This window comes from Osmerus mordax, chromosome 1 (assembly GCF_038355195.1).
Source record: "Osmerus mordax isolate fOsmMor3 chromosome 1, fOsmMor3.pri, whole genome shotgun sequence".
Lineage (NCBI taxonomy): Eukaryota > Metazoa > Chordata > Actinopteri > Osmeriformes > Osmeridae > Osmerus > Osmerus mordax.
Window position 1 is genome coordinate 21,921,911 of NC_090050.1, and position 15,888 is coordinate 21,937,798.

General features: G+C 51.4%; 1 protein-coding gene across 1 annotated transcript; it reads left to right on the plus strand.

Annotated features, from left to right (window-relative positions):
- The first annotated feature begins 434 nt into the window (after positions 1–434).
- angpt4 (angiopoietin 4) lies at positions 435–14,869 on the plus strand. Its single transcript, XM_067238876.1, has 10 exons — positions 435–839; positions 11,082–11,237; positions 11,489–11,610; positions 12,385–12,469; positions 12,833–12,980; positions 13,109–13,221; positions 13,306–13,407; positions 13,554–13,720; positions 14,146–14,276; positions 14,510–14,869. Exons 1-10 carry the CDS (start codon positions 462–464, stop codon positions 14,668–14,670), a joined length of 1,563 nt encoding a protein of 520 aa, XP_067094977.1. The 5' UTR covers positions 435–461; the 3' UTR covers positions 14,671–14,869.
- Positions 14,870–15,888: the final 1,019 nt, after the last annotated feature.

Genomic DNA, 15,888 nt, shown 5'->3' on the forward strand with positions numbered 1-15,888 from the left:
TCAACCCTTTGCAGAAGGATGGGAGAAAAAAAACAACTCTCTCTCTCGCTCTTACCCTCTACTGAAGATTGAGATATTTAGAAAAAGCTCATTCGGCCCCTATCTCTGTCAGTCTCCACAGGGTCAGTGTGTGTGTCTGTTCTCTTCTATTCCACTGGACTCCAAGGAGAACAGGCAGGAAGTTATGGACTGTGGCCGAGAGGGAAAAGAAGGAAACATCGTTAAAAATTAGAAGACCTAAACCTTGGAGCTATCAGTCAACAACAACAAGAGGAGGACAGGAACCCAAACTCCTGTCTGACTACAGGTGGAACCATGAGCATCACCACCTATGAGTGAGTGAGGGAGGAGGGGGGAAACATTACACTGCGACACCACTGTGCAGGCTCCTGTCACCTGGGCTTTGAGGTGAGAAGAAAGGAGAATATTGGAAATCAAAGGAGAGGAAACCGAGGAGCACTATGAGGTGTTTGCTGCTGGGCTGGGGCCTGGTGCTGTGGGCCGCGGTGCTGTGGGCCGCGGTGCTGATGCCAGGCACGAGGGCAGCAAGTGCTCCCGGAGGAGGTGGAGGAAGGAACCAGAGGCGAGGAGGAGGGAGAGGAGGAGAAGGAGCAGCAGGCGACAAACAGAGAAGGCTTCACCGCGTGCAGCACGGTCGCTGCAGCTACACCTTCGTGCTGCCGGAGATGGAGAGCTGCCAGGGCAGCCACGTCCAGCAGGGCGGCGCCAGCGTGCTCCAGAAGGATGGACCCCCGACCCCCGGCCAGAAGGACTGGCTGAAGGAGAGACTGCAGCACCTGGAGACGTCCATGGAGAACAACACACACTGGATCCAGAAGGTAGGAGTTGCAGCCTGAGGTGCAGACACACAGAAGGAGGGTCATTCTTCCATTCAACCTCTTTCTTTAATTCTTTATTGTGACTTCTCGGCGCGCAGCCTACAAGTCTTACGGTGAATATTCCCAGGAAGGAGGAGGAGAGAGAGGGAGTAGAGGACTAAAGTGTGTGTGTGTGTGTGTGCTGCCACCCAGGTGGTTTTTGCCAGTTGTGTTTCCAGAGCAGTAGTCAACCTCCATTCCTTAGGAGATAGGTCATGACCCCTGACCTATGCAATCTCTTGGGGGTCAGCTCAACCTACAATGGTTACGGAACATCTCCATTAGCAAAGGTATTCAACCACATCTTCTACGTGCCCAGACCTCCCCACACTGTGAGCAGCAGGAAGGGGTAATCAACAGATGCTTGTTTTGCTTGATGCTAAATTACTTCTAATGGTCTCCTCACTGCATGGACTAACCTAGCCTCAACTCTGGTCTAGACCATAACCTGTAGCGATTCGTACTGCCAGGCAGGCAGGCAGGCAGGCAGGCAGGCAGGCAGGCAGGCAGGCAGGCATACTTACACACAGAGAGAGTTCCAGTTCAACAAACACATAGTTGGACAGACATTGTGCTTAGAGAAACCACCTTAGACTCCCAGCATGCTCTCTGGTAGAGCTATCTACCAGCATTCTCTCTTGTATAGTTATTTCCCAGCATGCTCACTCATAGAGCTATCTCCCAGCATTCTCTCTTGCATAGTTATTTCCCAGCATGCTCACTCATTGAGCTATCTCCCAGAATGTTCTCTGGTAGAGTTATCTCCCAGTATTCTCTCCTGTAGAGTTCTTCCCAGCAGGGTTATCTAATCCAGGGATCTGGGGCTGATACGAGCCATTAAGAAAACCCTGATACAAATGTAACCTTGCCAACTCAAAGAAAGAAATGGAGAGAAGTAGATAGTGAAAGACAAAGCAAGAGAGCGAGAAAGGAATAAAGAAAGGTAAAGAGACAGAAGTGCCTCTTGCCAAAGCAGGGAAATCTTTTTTACGATCCTAAGGCTCCCAGTTTGATGTGCCACTTCAAACAAACACAGGAGTTTTCCCCCTGACTTGGTGGAGCCCTAAAGCTCCTACCTGAACACTAACACTCACACAGCACAACCACCGTTTATTTCTATGGGTCTCATTATAACTCATTACACTATCTATAAGTCATGCCCTCATCTATTTATTGGTCATATATTTTGAACATAGACCTCTGGCTTAGTTAAGCGGGCTCACAGCCAGCAGTTGGTATTTAACAAGGGATTGTGCTCTTTAGTAAAGCATTATATAATCTAATACTATATGTTAGTCATACACACTGAGGACTTCCAGATGGACTGTATTTATGAAGCTCAGTCGAAGCTGTGAGAAACAACAGCTGTGTTTCAACTCAGCACACTCAACGCTTGCCTAACAACTGCACAGTGTGATTTACATGGATTTAAACTCATCCACTGATCAGCGTCTCATCAGTAGACCACGAGATGCTTCTTTGTTGACATTTGGTCTCAATCATTTTCAGCAAATACATGAGTTGTCATTGAACCACCCCCACTACCATTGATGTGTAAGAGCACCAGACACCTGCCTTTCTCATCAAACACATAGGTCTCAGGGTTAGGGTTAGAGTTCTGACAGCGTAAACCACTTAAACTAGGACCGCTAACCCAGCCTCAAAACCTTCACCTTTTCACAAGACTGGCCAAGCACAGCAGCTAGCCTCCCTGCTCAGCTCTACCTGGGCTGTATAAGCGACGTTAAAGTACTCTTGTGTAAGACTGCAGAGTTAAAGTCCAGGTCTGAGATTGTGCGGTATAACAGAACAGCTCCTCGTAACGTCGCGTCCCCAAAGGCTCGATTAACCGAGTCTCAGAGAGTGAGCAGGATTCATATCCCAACAGGGAACCTTTGGGAACCGCTCTTCTGGGAGGGAGGAAGTGTTGGGAAGTGTTGGGAAGGTTCCTCCCAGCGGGCGGTGCTGTTTATGGAGAGCAGGGAGTGTGTATGCAGCGTGTTTAACGAGCCTGTGTAAACCCCCAGCCCGGAGGGATGCCTGGCCAACGGCAGATCAGATGGTGCTGATTACCGGCTTATCAACCGGGATGATCTGACCTCGGATGAAACGGCTCAAACCCGTGTCACACCTCCACCCAGCCCGGTCTGGTCTAGTCTGGCCCAGCCTGGCCCGGCCTGGCCTGGCCTGGCACAAGTCAGTTCAGCTTCAGAGCATCTTGGCTCTGCCCTGTCTTTATAGTGGTGACCGTGGTAACAATGAAGTTAAAACCCCAATGCTCTGCTCTCTTCCCTGACATATTGGACCCATTGTGGCCCAGTAGACACCTGGGCCACATAGACTGGTCCTCTCCGCTGTCTCATGACCATAACTTACTGGAACATTCTTCTGGATTTCTTCTCTCTTCTTTTTCTCAAAGTTTTGCAGTGAACCGTCTTTCAACAAATCCATGAGCCACCCTGCCAAATGTTAGTTTACTAATCATCCAGTGTGGTTCCCATCGGACTGGCAGGGTTACAGTAGTCCTTAATCACTCAGTCTTTCCCAGAGAGATCCCCCCCCCCCCCCCCCCACAGGCCTCAGCTGGCACTCGCACAAACCCACACTCTGCTGCACAGGAACAGCCACCATGTTCCCACTGTGTCCTCCAGAGGAGCCGCTGGAGGGGAGCAGCGGGGCTGGAGGGGAGCAGCGGGGCTGGAGGGGAGCAGCGGGGCTGGAGGGGAGCAGCGGGGCTGGAGGGGAGCAGCGGGGCTGGAGGGGAGCAGCGGGGCTGGAGGGGAGCAATGGGGCTGGAGGGGAGCAGCGGGGCTGGAGGGGAGCAGCGGGGCTGGAGGGGAGCAGCGGGGCTGGGCTCCCCTCCAGAGGAGCCGCTGGAGGGGAGCAGCCCCGCTTCCCAGCTCCGCTTCCCAGATCTGCTCCGCAAAACTGGGTCGGTATCAGATGGATTAGTAGCTAATCAAGCATGTAATCTGCAGAGTGTGCGTGTAGATCCCATGTTATTAACACACACCCAGCCTGAGTCTGTGCAGGACAACCATCCCAGAGCCCCTGGGGCAGCAGAGCAGATAAGAGGGCCAATCGCAGAGCTCTAGTTGCATGTGGGATCACGTCATTGCTCAGTACGAAGACCAGAGCTGAAGTTTTCTACGGTGCTGATTGCTTGGTGCTCTTTAGGAACTGGTGTTGTCTTCACAATATTCTGATACAGCAGTGGAACTACAGCCATCCTGAACTGGGCTGCTTCCAAAATAATAGAATTGGAATCCGTGTTCACTGTGGACATCACCCAAACCCTTTTCTAGTTCACCTGTTTTTGATACTTACCTCGACGCTTGATTAAGTGAGTCAGCTTGTTTGACAACTGGGCTCGGACCTAAGACACAGCGGAGGGAACGCTATCTTTCCGTGAACCTGGCTGAACAGTCTTGGTTGTGAGTGACCCGGCCTCGCTCTGACTCCCAGAGGCAGAGAAGAGGCCAGAGTTCTCCACTCAGCCCGCAGTAAAACAGCCTGCCTGCCAGATGGTATGTTTCTGGCGCCCTATCACACCCCAGCAATGAAACTGATATTTCACCCTTCATCAGTATGTAGCGAGTGCACTTGTTGTTGGAGCGAGACTTGTTTTGTCTTTCTCACAGACACCGTCTGTCCTTACACACACACACACCCCTCTGACCCAGCAGAGCCTGAGTCAGCAGTTTCATGGTGTCTTTTTCTTGTTTAATCAAAGCCCCCTCCTAGCCCTCGAACAGGATCACGTTCCCTTGTGTCCAGCTCCATCGCAAGAATCTATTTGAAAAACCCATCTCTCTGAAAACCCTGCCACCTTGGAGACCTCATCACGCTGGAAACCCTGTCACCCCGGGCACCCTGTCACCCCGGAGACCCTGTCACCCCGGGCACCCTGTCACCCCGGGCACCCTGTCACCCCGGGCACCCTGTCACCCCGGAGACCCTGTCACCCCGGGCACCCTGTCACCCCGGAGACCCTGTCACCCCGGGCACCCTGTCACCCCGGAGATCCTGTCACCCCGGGCACCCTGTCACCCCGGAGACCCTGTCACCCCGGAGACCCTGTCACCCCGGGCACCCTGTCACCCCGGGAACCTTGTCACCCTGGAGACCTCATCACCTTCATCACACTATCTTCCTCAGAGAATCTCTGGATTCGGAGGAACATCTCTGAAGCCTAGAGGGATTATTTTCCAAACGCATGTGGAAGCATCTAAATGACCATGGATGAGATTCAAATGATTATGTGTCGACTGATCTCCTCAACACCAACCCACCAGCCTCCAGCATCAAGCCAGACTGACATGTTTGAGGTCTGGAAGTGACCCAGAATGTACAAGGCTCAGGAGGACTCTGGTTCATAAGAAGATAATTGCATGGCGTTTTTAGAAATCCATTCAGTCAGACAGCACTGTGAAGTAACACTGAGAGGTGGGTGTGAATATCCCTCGATGTGGCTCTCTGGGGAGGGTGAGGAGAAGAGAGGGTACTCACAGTTTGGTCAGAGGGACATCATTTCAACATCCCTGCAGCAGCACATTCTCTCTGGAGTTCAGATAATAAACATTTTATGACTCCCTCCTCTGCGTCCAAAGAAAACGAAGAGTGTTGGTTTGACACGGAGGCAACAGAACTGCAGCATCTCCACGAGGTTCAAGCTCACATTTGTAACGATGATTTGAGTTTAACATCTGCTCTTCATGGTCAATCATCAAACTAATGAGTTTCTAACCACCTCTACTACATTGTAAAATGCTTCAATTATCCAAAATAGGGCCGTGAGCCAAATTCAACCTTATGTCTAGCTAGCTATGTATATTAGCCATGGTATGTTTGTTTACAGAGAGAAGAATCTCTGCTCTTAACTGGGTCTGGCCTCTCCTTCAGCTCAAGGGTTTGCGACTCAGCTCTGCCTCAACTACTAAATAAACACAGCCCTGCTTCCAGCTGGATGGTTGCTGGTTTGATAATGATAATTATTGCTGGAATCTGGCTCAATCAAATGCAGTCCTGAGTCTGCCCCTTCGGTGTAATTACAAGACTGTTTTTCTTTAGCTTTGTCGTCCAAGCAAACACACAGCTAGTGGCGTTCTGGTCAGTTGTGAGTCGGAGGTGGGGATGTTGACTTGGCGTGGAGTTTGTTGGTTTCTTAGTTGCTGTGGTTGTCATAAGCACATATGCTCTCAGAGCAACAAGCACTGGGTGAGGAAGTGAAATGTTGCATCTGAGTGTGTCTGAAGATGTTTGATTTTCGCTGAAGTAGTGACAGAACAGAGAGCCCTTGTGGGTGTGTAACGCCAGCGAGAGATCAAATCAACATCCTGTGTCAGCTTGATGAAAGAAATCCTATCAAATTGCTGTACAGTACATAGAGTGTGTGTACTACATACAGTGTGCGTCTACACACGTCGCGAATGTGCTTTTGCGACGTGTTTCTCCGATGTCATCCCGAGTTCAGCTTCAGTGTTCGCAGCCCGGCCCAGGGGCAGCTGATCTCCACAGCGGCATCTGCGGTCGTACGGCATGACAAAGGAGACGTCTGTCTGAGAGGGATGTCCATCAATCAGCTGGATCCGTATCACATCCTCACCAGATGTTCCAAACACCTCCAATTCCTCGGGGAGCCCACAGATGACAGGGACATCGATCACCACGGCGATGTACCCGGGATCTGTAAAGCAGCACTCCGACATTGTGTACAGTAAATAAGCAACAGAGCGTCACCAGACATCTGGAGGTTGGATTGTTCAGAGAGACTGGATCACATTCCCCAGACCGATCAGAGGAAGTCCACGGAGGCTTCCTCCTGCTTTCTCATTGGCTGGAGTGGGGATTTCAATTCGCCTGGATTAATCATGCAGGTGGCTTCCAAACCATGACAAACACATGGCGGCCATGTGGGCTGTATCAGATGCTGCATCAGATGTGCTGTCCCATCAGATCCCAGTAGGAGCCAGCGGGGCACGGAGGGAGATTTATGTTCTCCAGGAGGCCCAGCGCTGATCAGAGCAGCTGAACCCGGGACGCAGCCTGGGTCCAGCAGCTGGACATGGTGTAGTCTGAGCTTCGGCCGGCCAGGAACTCCCCCTTAGCCATGGAGATACCAGACGGCAGCAGATGGATTATGTCGCTGGCGTGGCAACGATGGGGTCAGAGTAGGAGATGGAGAGGACGGGGGGCGGGGGGGGGTGGAGGGATGTGATGTGGGGCGATCGAGGGTGGAGGACGTAGTGGAGAGGGGAAGGAGAAGGAATGGAGAGAGGGAGGGACATGGTGGAGATGGGAACAGGGGGATATTCCCAGTGAAAGTGGCTGAGCGCCAAGCTGACCACAACCTCAGTGTTCCCCTGAGACCCCCCCCTCCCCTGTTCAACCCTCCCCCACCACACCTCGACCTCCCCCCCATCCCTCCAACCCCTGGAGTCAGGCCAAGCAACACAGTCATCAAGGGCCTCCAACATTCCATTTTTTTATCACCCTCCAACCAGCCAGGCCAAACGGTTTCTTTCGCCTCTCTTGTCTCTCCTTTCTCCTCAGCAGAAGCCTTCCCTCTCCCTCTTCAATCTCCATCATCAACCTCTCCATCTCTATTTCCACCTATCCACCTTTATCTTCACTTCTCCACCTTTATCTCCACCTCTCCACCTTTATCTCCACCTCTCCATCTCTATCTCCACCTCTCCACCTTTATCTCCACCTCTCCATCTCTATCTCCACCACCCCATCTCCACCTCCAACTCCACCTCTGTCTCCCCACTACAACTCCACCTCCCTCTTTCCCCTCCACATCCCCATATCCACCACTCCCTCTCTCCCAAGTGCAGTCAAGGGTAGTGAGCAGTGTAGTAAAGTGCACATGCACACCCAGTGAGTTCACATTTTGTACGATTAACATTTCAAACCTTCTGTGAGCAAAAAAAACCCTGAATCTCCTCAGGAGCCCTCTCTTCCAGGCTAACGGCCTGGTTCAGGTTCTGCTCCACGTCCCTCAGAGAGCTGCTGATCTCCACCTGTTTGATGTCAAAGGGAACGGAGGAGCAGAGGGCCCTCAGAACCATGTCTCCCGGCAGTGACATCATCCCGCTCTCCCAGGACACGGGCGCTCTCTCTCCGACCTGCACACCGTCATGTGTGACTCAGAGACAGGATCGGGTGAAGGTATCCATGCACCCTGCCTCCGGGGGTCACGCCAGACCTTTTACTTCCCCCTCCAGGTCAAAGCCACACCTCCCGCGTCAGCAGACTGTAACGGCCGCGAGTCGTGGAAAATACTTTTTGTTCGAGCACACCGTCACCTTCTCCCACTGAGGTGAGATGGGCTAAGGATTCCATTGATCTGATTTTCTGTCTCTGCAGAGTGAGGGGAGATTGAGAAGAACAGCAAGCCTGTGTGTGTGTACGTTTGTGTGTGTGTGTGTGTGTGTGTGTACGTGTGTGTGTGTTATATACTCCCCTTGCTCAGTGACGCGGGCCGGCAGAGACAGAGACATAGTGGTCACAGGGGAGTGGGACAGAACAAATAAACCTCCCTGTTAGCGGCAGGGAGATGAAACACTGGCTTTAGCTCGGCTGCACCACGCGCTGTTGACTCAACCCATCTGGGCCTGATTTAGGGACAGGGGGAGGGAGATGTTTGCTGCAGCTCCTGGGCAGGGGGGCAAGTGAACCCCCCCGCCCTCCCCCCGCCATTCCCCGTATGTCGCACACTCCTAGACGCAGCCCCCACGTCTGGGGGGAAGAGGGGGGGGTCATTAGACCAAGGTGGCTGGGTTAAAGACACAGATGCTGGGAGAAGCCGTGGTGAGACTCTCCTGCTCTCCTATCGGATGGGTGCAGAGCTGTTTAATTTCTGTTTCAGGTTCATCTGGAGCATTTGTTTGTTAGCTGGGTTTGGACACCTGACTTCTGATGGGTCAACACCAGGATGATAAGAGCAAGAGGGAATCCTCAATGTGTGTGGAAGGCGAGAGGTTGGAAGGAGCACAGTCAATGTTCTTTGGAGGAGGAGGACAAGAACTAGATTAGCTATCTTGTGTTCCCCCAGTCTGCGTCTGCCAATCATAAGACAAAATTAACCAACTACATTAGAGCAACCGTTAGACATAACAACAACATTTATATGATCCTGTCAAGGAACGGCTCAAGGAGGCAGGTTGGGGAGAGGGCCATGTTTTGGGCGGACATGATAAACAGAGTTGGTTTATGGTGAGGCTAATCTGGGGCCAGAATAGCCCACCACCCTGACCCCTCTGACATGAGGAGGTCTGGGGTGGAGGAGTGGATCAAGTTAGAGTCACCACAGTTAGAGTCTCTAAAGTTGGCATCACTGTTCTGTTGTTATGACTGCAGGAACGTCACTGAAGGGTTCTCAAACCCACACAGAAGTCTACTGGGCTTATTGTCATGAATGTCTCTCTGTCAATCTCTCTGTCCCTCTCGCCCTCTCTCTCTCTCCCTCTTTCTCTCTCTCTCTCTCTCTCCCTCTCTCTCTCTCTCTCTCTCTCTCTCTATCTATCTCTCCCTCTCCGTCTCTCTCTCTCTCTATTTCTCCCTCCCTCCCTCTCTCTCTCTCTCTCTCTCTCTCTCTTTCTCTCTCTGGACTTCTGTCTCTTCGTTGTCTTTCCTCTGTGCCCCTCTTCTGTAACTACACAGAACTAAGAGCATTAGAAACAAGGACCACTTGTTTCTAAACCAACAGTTTTACAAGTATTGGAGGTCAGCAAACTGTGTAACATCCTGTTGGATAAGCATGCCTGCCTGCCTGCTTGCCTGTCTTAGTCCACCCAGAGTCCTACTACTTTGAAAGGCAGCCTCTGGCAGTGTCTTATCATGGTGAATCTGAGCTTTGAGGAAACTCCTTCATCCAACCATGTTGTCCTTATTAGAGAGGGAGTTAATCTGACTGACCCAGGCATTCCTCCAGGGCATAGTGTGGGTTCAGAAACAGAGCTATGATACTGTAGGGCAGCCCACGCCTGGTGGATGTGTGTGTGTGTGTGTGAGTGTGTGTGTGTGTGTGTACTGTATGTATGAAGGCTTCACACATGTTCTAGTGCAGCCAGTTGTCAGTGGTCCCACTCAGTCCTGTTTGGGCCTGTTTGGTCCTACTTGGTCCTGCTTGGTCCAGTTAATTCCCTCAGATTCTCACAGCTTTCATTATTAGATCAGAGAGAAGCAGACATCTGGTTCAGCTTAGCAGCGGAGCAGTGTATGTGTACGTGTGTGTGTGTACATGTGTGTGTGTGATTGTGTGTGTCTCACATTGTGTTTAATTTTAATCTGAAGTCCGGAAGCATGGGTCAATTAAGCAGTCAAGGCACATTGTGTCTTGGGGGAAGCAACAAGAAAACAGAGAGAACCAGCGGACCTTTTTATTTTGTGTTTATGTCCCTTTAATCCCCCTTCTAGTCCCCCATCCGACAGGGGTTTCAATGATGCAAGGAAGCAGGTGGAGGCAGGTGGAGGTCAGGCCAGGGCACGGGGGCAGCGTGGAGGCAGGTGGAGGTCAGGCCAGGGCACGGGGGCAGCGTGGAGGCAGGTGGAGGTCAGGCCAGGGCACGGGGGCAGCGTGGAGGCAGGTGGAGGCAGGCATGGGCAGGAGGCAGCATGGAGGCAGGTGTGGGCAGTTGAAGGACAGGCCAGGGCAATGGATGCAGGGAAACTGCTTATCAGAGTCTTCAAAAATTCCTTTCGCTGACCACTTCAAAGCCAAACCCTCCCACCCTTTCTCTGCCTCTCTGGTTCCTAAGCAACCACAGACCACGAAACTCCCATACTGCGGCTCCAGTCACATCAGCAGCCTGCTGCCTCCGGGGACTTCCTGTTTATTGGTGTAGGGGTATATTTATCAGCTGCCCTGGTATCACATGAGCATCCTGTGGGCAGTCTCTCCATATGAGTGTGCTGAGTAAGGGAATCCTTGGTCAGGGGTCAGGGGTCAGGGGTCAGAGCACAGTAGAGGTCACCGGGCTCTGGCTGGTGGCTGGTTTGGTTCCCAGACGAGTAGCCCTTGTTCCCTCCCTCCATGGATTCAAGGACACGTCTCATTCCAGCTATTCACCCTCCTTCACATCCCTAAAGTCTAAAGAACCCACGATGTGTTTAATACTTGCTGTCAGCGATTTCTGCAATCTTCTGTCTCTGTGTGTGTGTGGCTCTCTGTGTGTGTGTGTGTGTGTGTGTGTACAGTTGGACAGCTACCTCCAGGAGAAGAGCAGGCTTGAGAGGGCCCACATCCAGAGTCATGCTGTCCACAACCAGACAGCCAGCATGCTGGAGCTGGGTAGCAGCCTGCTCACACACACCGCAGAGCAGACACGCAACCTCAACACTGTCGAGGCCAAGGTAACAGCACCGACCGGGGACCCAACCCGGTTTCCCAGCGTAAAATGTGGGAAACGGGTGTTAAGCCAGTGTTAAATGTGTATCATGAGACCAAAATGACATAATGGGGGTTTGAAAGGGCAGCATCTAAAGTGGGAAGCACCTCTGTTACATCTAAACATCTGGTGACTGAGATAACCTTGGTGACTGCTCTCACGTCAGGACTTACTGGGTGTTGTTGTGTGTGTATGTATGTGTGTGTGGGTGTACAGGTGCTAAACCGGACGTCCAGGATAGAGATGCAGCTCCTTGAGAGCTCCCTGTCCACCAGAAAGCTGGAGAAGGACCTGATGGTGCAGACCTCTGAGCTGAGCAGACTGCTGAACAGGAACAGGTACACCACACTCAATCTGAGAGAGAGTAACAGGCTTTAGCTTAGTGAGTCAGGCTCCTTCCCTAGCCACAGTGAACCTGGAGACCTGCTAAAGTAAGAGACCCAACACCCGTATGAACACAAGCATGGTCGGTTTTGATAGCTCCGCGTTTCTGCAGATTGATGATTTCAGATTGCTGCTGAGAAAAGTACACGAAGGAAACCCAAACGCTCAGCTCAACCACTTCCTCTTCAATCAACACACTCCAACTGCAGATGATTCACCACCTCGGGGAGAGAGGAGGGGGGGGGGGGTAGCTCAGTTTTCATAGGAGACGGTGGAGACACATGTTCTCCAGTGGCTCCTGACAGAAACACAGAGGAAACTTGGACATCCCTCTGTGGAGTTAAACAATGTCTGAAGAGAAATAAACGAAGTCGCTCAAGATAATCCAAGGTTTATAAAACAAAGAATCGTAAACGTACGCAGTCCCTAAGACAAACATGACTTATGAAGAGCGTATCTCATGTAAATAGGATGCTTACGGTGAATATGAATGTAAAATAAAATGTGAAATCTAAACAGCAGTTTGCAGAGGGAAAATCCGATCTTATCTGCCCGTTAGGTCTCCTCTGTGAGATGGATTACATACAAGTGCTAGATGAAACTGATATTCGTCCTCTGTTGAGACCTGTAGCGCCCTATTACATCTCTCTCCCTCCCTCTCCCCCTTCCTTCCTACTCTCCCCCTCTTCTTTTCCTCCCCTCCACCCCCCCCCCCCCCCCCCCCCCAGTCGCCTGGAGAGCCAGGTGCAGGTGTTGGAGACTCAGCAGAGAGGCGACCTGGAGAACATGAGACAGGACAAGGGGAAGCTGCAGGTAGAGTTCACCTCAGATATGGACATGTGTGCAGACTAGGGTCAAACATGAAGGGTTTACAAGATCGATCTAAACCAGTGAAGTGATACAAATGGACCCGTCTAGTAGGAGCCAAACATACCTTCATCATGTCTGGTGTGCTGTCAACTCAGTTGAGTCAGTTGGCTGAGCGGTGAGGGAGTCGGGCTAGTAATCCGAAGGTTGCCAGTTCGATTCCCGGTCATACCAACTGACGTTGTGTCCTTGGGCAAGGCACTTCACCCTACTTGCCTCGGGGGGAATGTCCCTGTACTTACTGTAAGTCGCTCTGGATAAGAGCGTCTGCTAAATGACTAAATGTAAATGTAAAATGTAACTCATCAGGTGCTGGTTCAGACGCAGACAGCAGCCATTCAGGCCCTGCAGAAACAGCTGCGGGTTGCAAGTAGCAACAACACCGCCATGCAGAGGCAACAGCAGCAACTCATGGAGTCTGTCCACAAACTTATTGCCATGGTGACCACAGAAACAGGTATTTTACTGAAATCACATGTACACGACTTCAACTGTCCAGCATAGAAACACAGGCGTGACATAACTTTCTGGGTGTTTCATGCGTGCGTGTGTTTGGTGCGCGCTCCTGCCCGCGCGCTGGTGCAGTGCCATTTCTCAGTGGGCAGAGACACAGGGACTGTGCGGACGTCTACAGAGCAGGTTACAGCACCAGCGGTCTGTACCACGTCTACATAGGCAACATGACGGAGCCCACCAGGGTGAGTGAACTGCTCGTCAGGACGGGGAAGGTGCACCCTGACCTCCAGGACGCCACACTTCCTGACAGCCTTGTTCCCCCTCAGGTGTTCTGTGACATGGAGACCAGCGGAGGGGGCTGGACCGTGTTCCAGCGCCGGGTCAACGGCAGCTTGGACTTTCAGAGGAGCTGGGAGGAGTACAAACTGGTGGGTAACACTTTAGATCTATGTGTTTGTGATGAGCGTTTGATTCAAGGTAATAAGGTCTTGGTGAGTTAGCAAGTCTTATTGACACATGTAAACGTTGGTAAGCATGTGTGTGTGATCGTGTGTGTGTCTGTGTTTCTTTATAGGGCTTTGGGGACCCCTCTGGTGAGCACTGGCTGGGTAACGAATTAGTGTACCAGCTGACTACCCACGCCCAGTACGCCATGAGAGTTGTGCTACAGGACTGGGAGGGTCACGCCCCTTACTCTCACTACGACAAGTTCCAGCTGGGCAGCGAGAAGCAGCACTACAGGTAGAGAGGATACAGGAGGTGGCTATAGATACAGGATGGTTCAGTTCACAGGAAGTATCTATAGATGGAGGATGGTTCAGTTCACAGGAAGTAGCTACAGATGCAGGATGGTTCAGTTCACAGGAAGTAGCTACAGATTGAGGATGGTTCAGTTCACAAGAAGTACCGTAGCTACATACAGTCTAGAGGATGGTCTGGCAGGAAGTAGCTACAGGTCTGTGCTATGATGGAAACTACTCAGGAAATGGCCTGGGGTGGCATGTGCCCCCCTGGAATGTTTTTGGGCACCTCAGGTGCCCGGGGTGGTTATCGTTGAATAAACGCTGCCAATAAATCAACAGTATCCTACTCCAGTGTGACTGTCAGGACGTTCCTTCAGTCTTACTCGACCCGTCTCCTTCCCTGTGTGGCTGGACCCATGGCAGGTTGTTTCTGAGGGGCTACAGTGGCACTGCGGGGGAGCAGAGCAGCCTAGCCTCCCACGGCAGCAGCTTCAGCACCAGGGACCAGGACAACGACAACTGCCTCTGCAAGTGTGCCCTGATGCTGACCGGAGGTGAGGACCATGTAGCAGAGGTGGTTAGAGACCGAGTCCTAGTGTCGAATCTTGTAAATCCCTACTTTAAAGCGCATGAAAACGGTTCGCCGTTTTAGTGAACCTGATATTGAAACCCTCATTTGAATCGACGACTTAATAAGTGACCTGTTTGAATCACCAGTTTGAATCACCTGTTTGAATCACCTGATGTTGAATTGCATGTTCGTCCACGTCCTCCCCTCCTCCTGCAGGGTGGTGGTTTGACGCGTGCGGTCTGTCCAACCTGAACGGTATCTACTACACCATGGGCCGCAACATACGCAAGCTCAACGGCATCAAGTGGCACCATTTCAGAGGGCCCAGTTACTCCCTCCGCTTCACAGCCATGATGCTCCGCCCTGCCACGTTCTAGACCCCACCCACTTCACCTTAAACCTCTGGAGGAGGGGAGAGGGGAGGGGAGGGGGAACAGTTAATAGACGGTTAATAGGTCAAATTTGTGCTATGCATTTCAAATGAATTAGACTCGTCTGCGGTGCATATTATATTGCACATAACCGTGTAGCATTTATGCTTTAAATGTGCTGATGTTTTTCTAATATTTTTTTAATGCCATGCCGGGAGTCAGATGGCTGAGCGGTGAGGGAATCGGGCTAGTAATCCGAAGATTGCCAGTTCGATTCCCGGTCATGCAAACTGACGTTGTGTCCTTGGGCAAGGCACTTCACCCTACTTGCCTCGGGGGAATGTCCCTGTACTTACTGTAAGTCGCTCTGGATAAGAGCGTCTGCTAAATGACTAAATGTAAATGTAAATGTTTTGAGATTCAACTTCTTTTTTCACCCTCAAATGATGCACTTTAAGACGTGAGGTGAATTGGGAATGCAACATGCCTGGCTGGCAGCAGCATTCGCTGAGAAACTATTTTACCGGCTGTTCAAGGCGGGAAGGATGGTATGAACACAGAACGGGCGTGATTGTTGTACCTGGGCCGACAGCGGAGGCCGAATCCACATCCAAATGCCGTAGAAGATTGTGAACAGAAAGTATTTCCTTTCAGCTCCTCTCTGTGCTTGAGACGAGTTGTTTATTTTTATGTTTAATTTTCTATGTATGAATGTATTTTTTTTTTTGAGGTTTGGCGTAACAAAAACACTTTGATTTCACAATATAATGTTTTAGGCAGGTTTGGGAAAACACGTTGTTCAGGAGGATCCTTCCCAAAATCAGCTTCCCCATAAATAAAACCAGGACTCTGCTCACTCACTGACCTCAAATTCTTGCAAATAGCTTTCTGAGTCAGTTCATGAAAGTAATGTGACCACTGGGGACTGTACCCAGGAAGTCACATGACCACTGGGGACTGTACCCAGGAAGTCACATGACCACTGGGGACTGTACCCAGGAAGTCACATGACCACTGGGGACCGTATCCAGGAAGTCACATGACCACTGGGGACTGTACCCAGGAAGTCACATGACCACTGGGGACCGTACCCAGGAAGTCACATGACCACTGGGGACTGTACCCAGGAAGTCATGTGACCACTGGGGACTGTACCCAGGAAGTCATGTGACCACTTGAGATGGTCCATGATGACTAGTCAGGGTACATCAGCACACTGCAGCT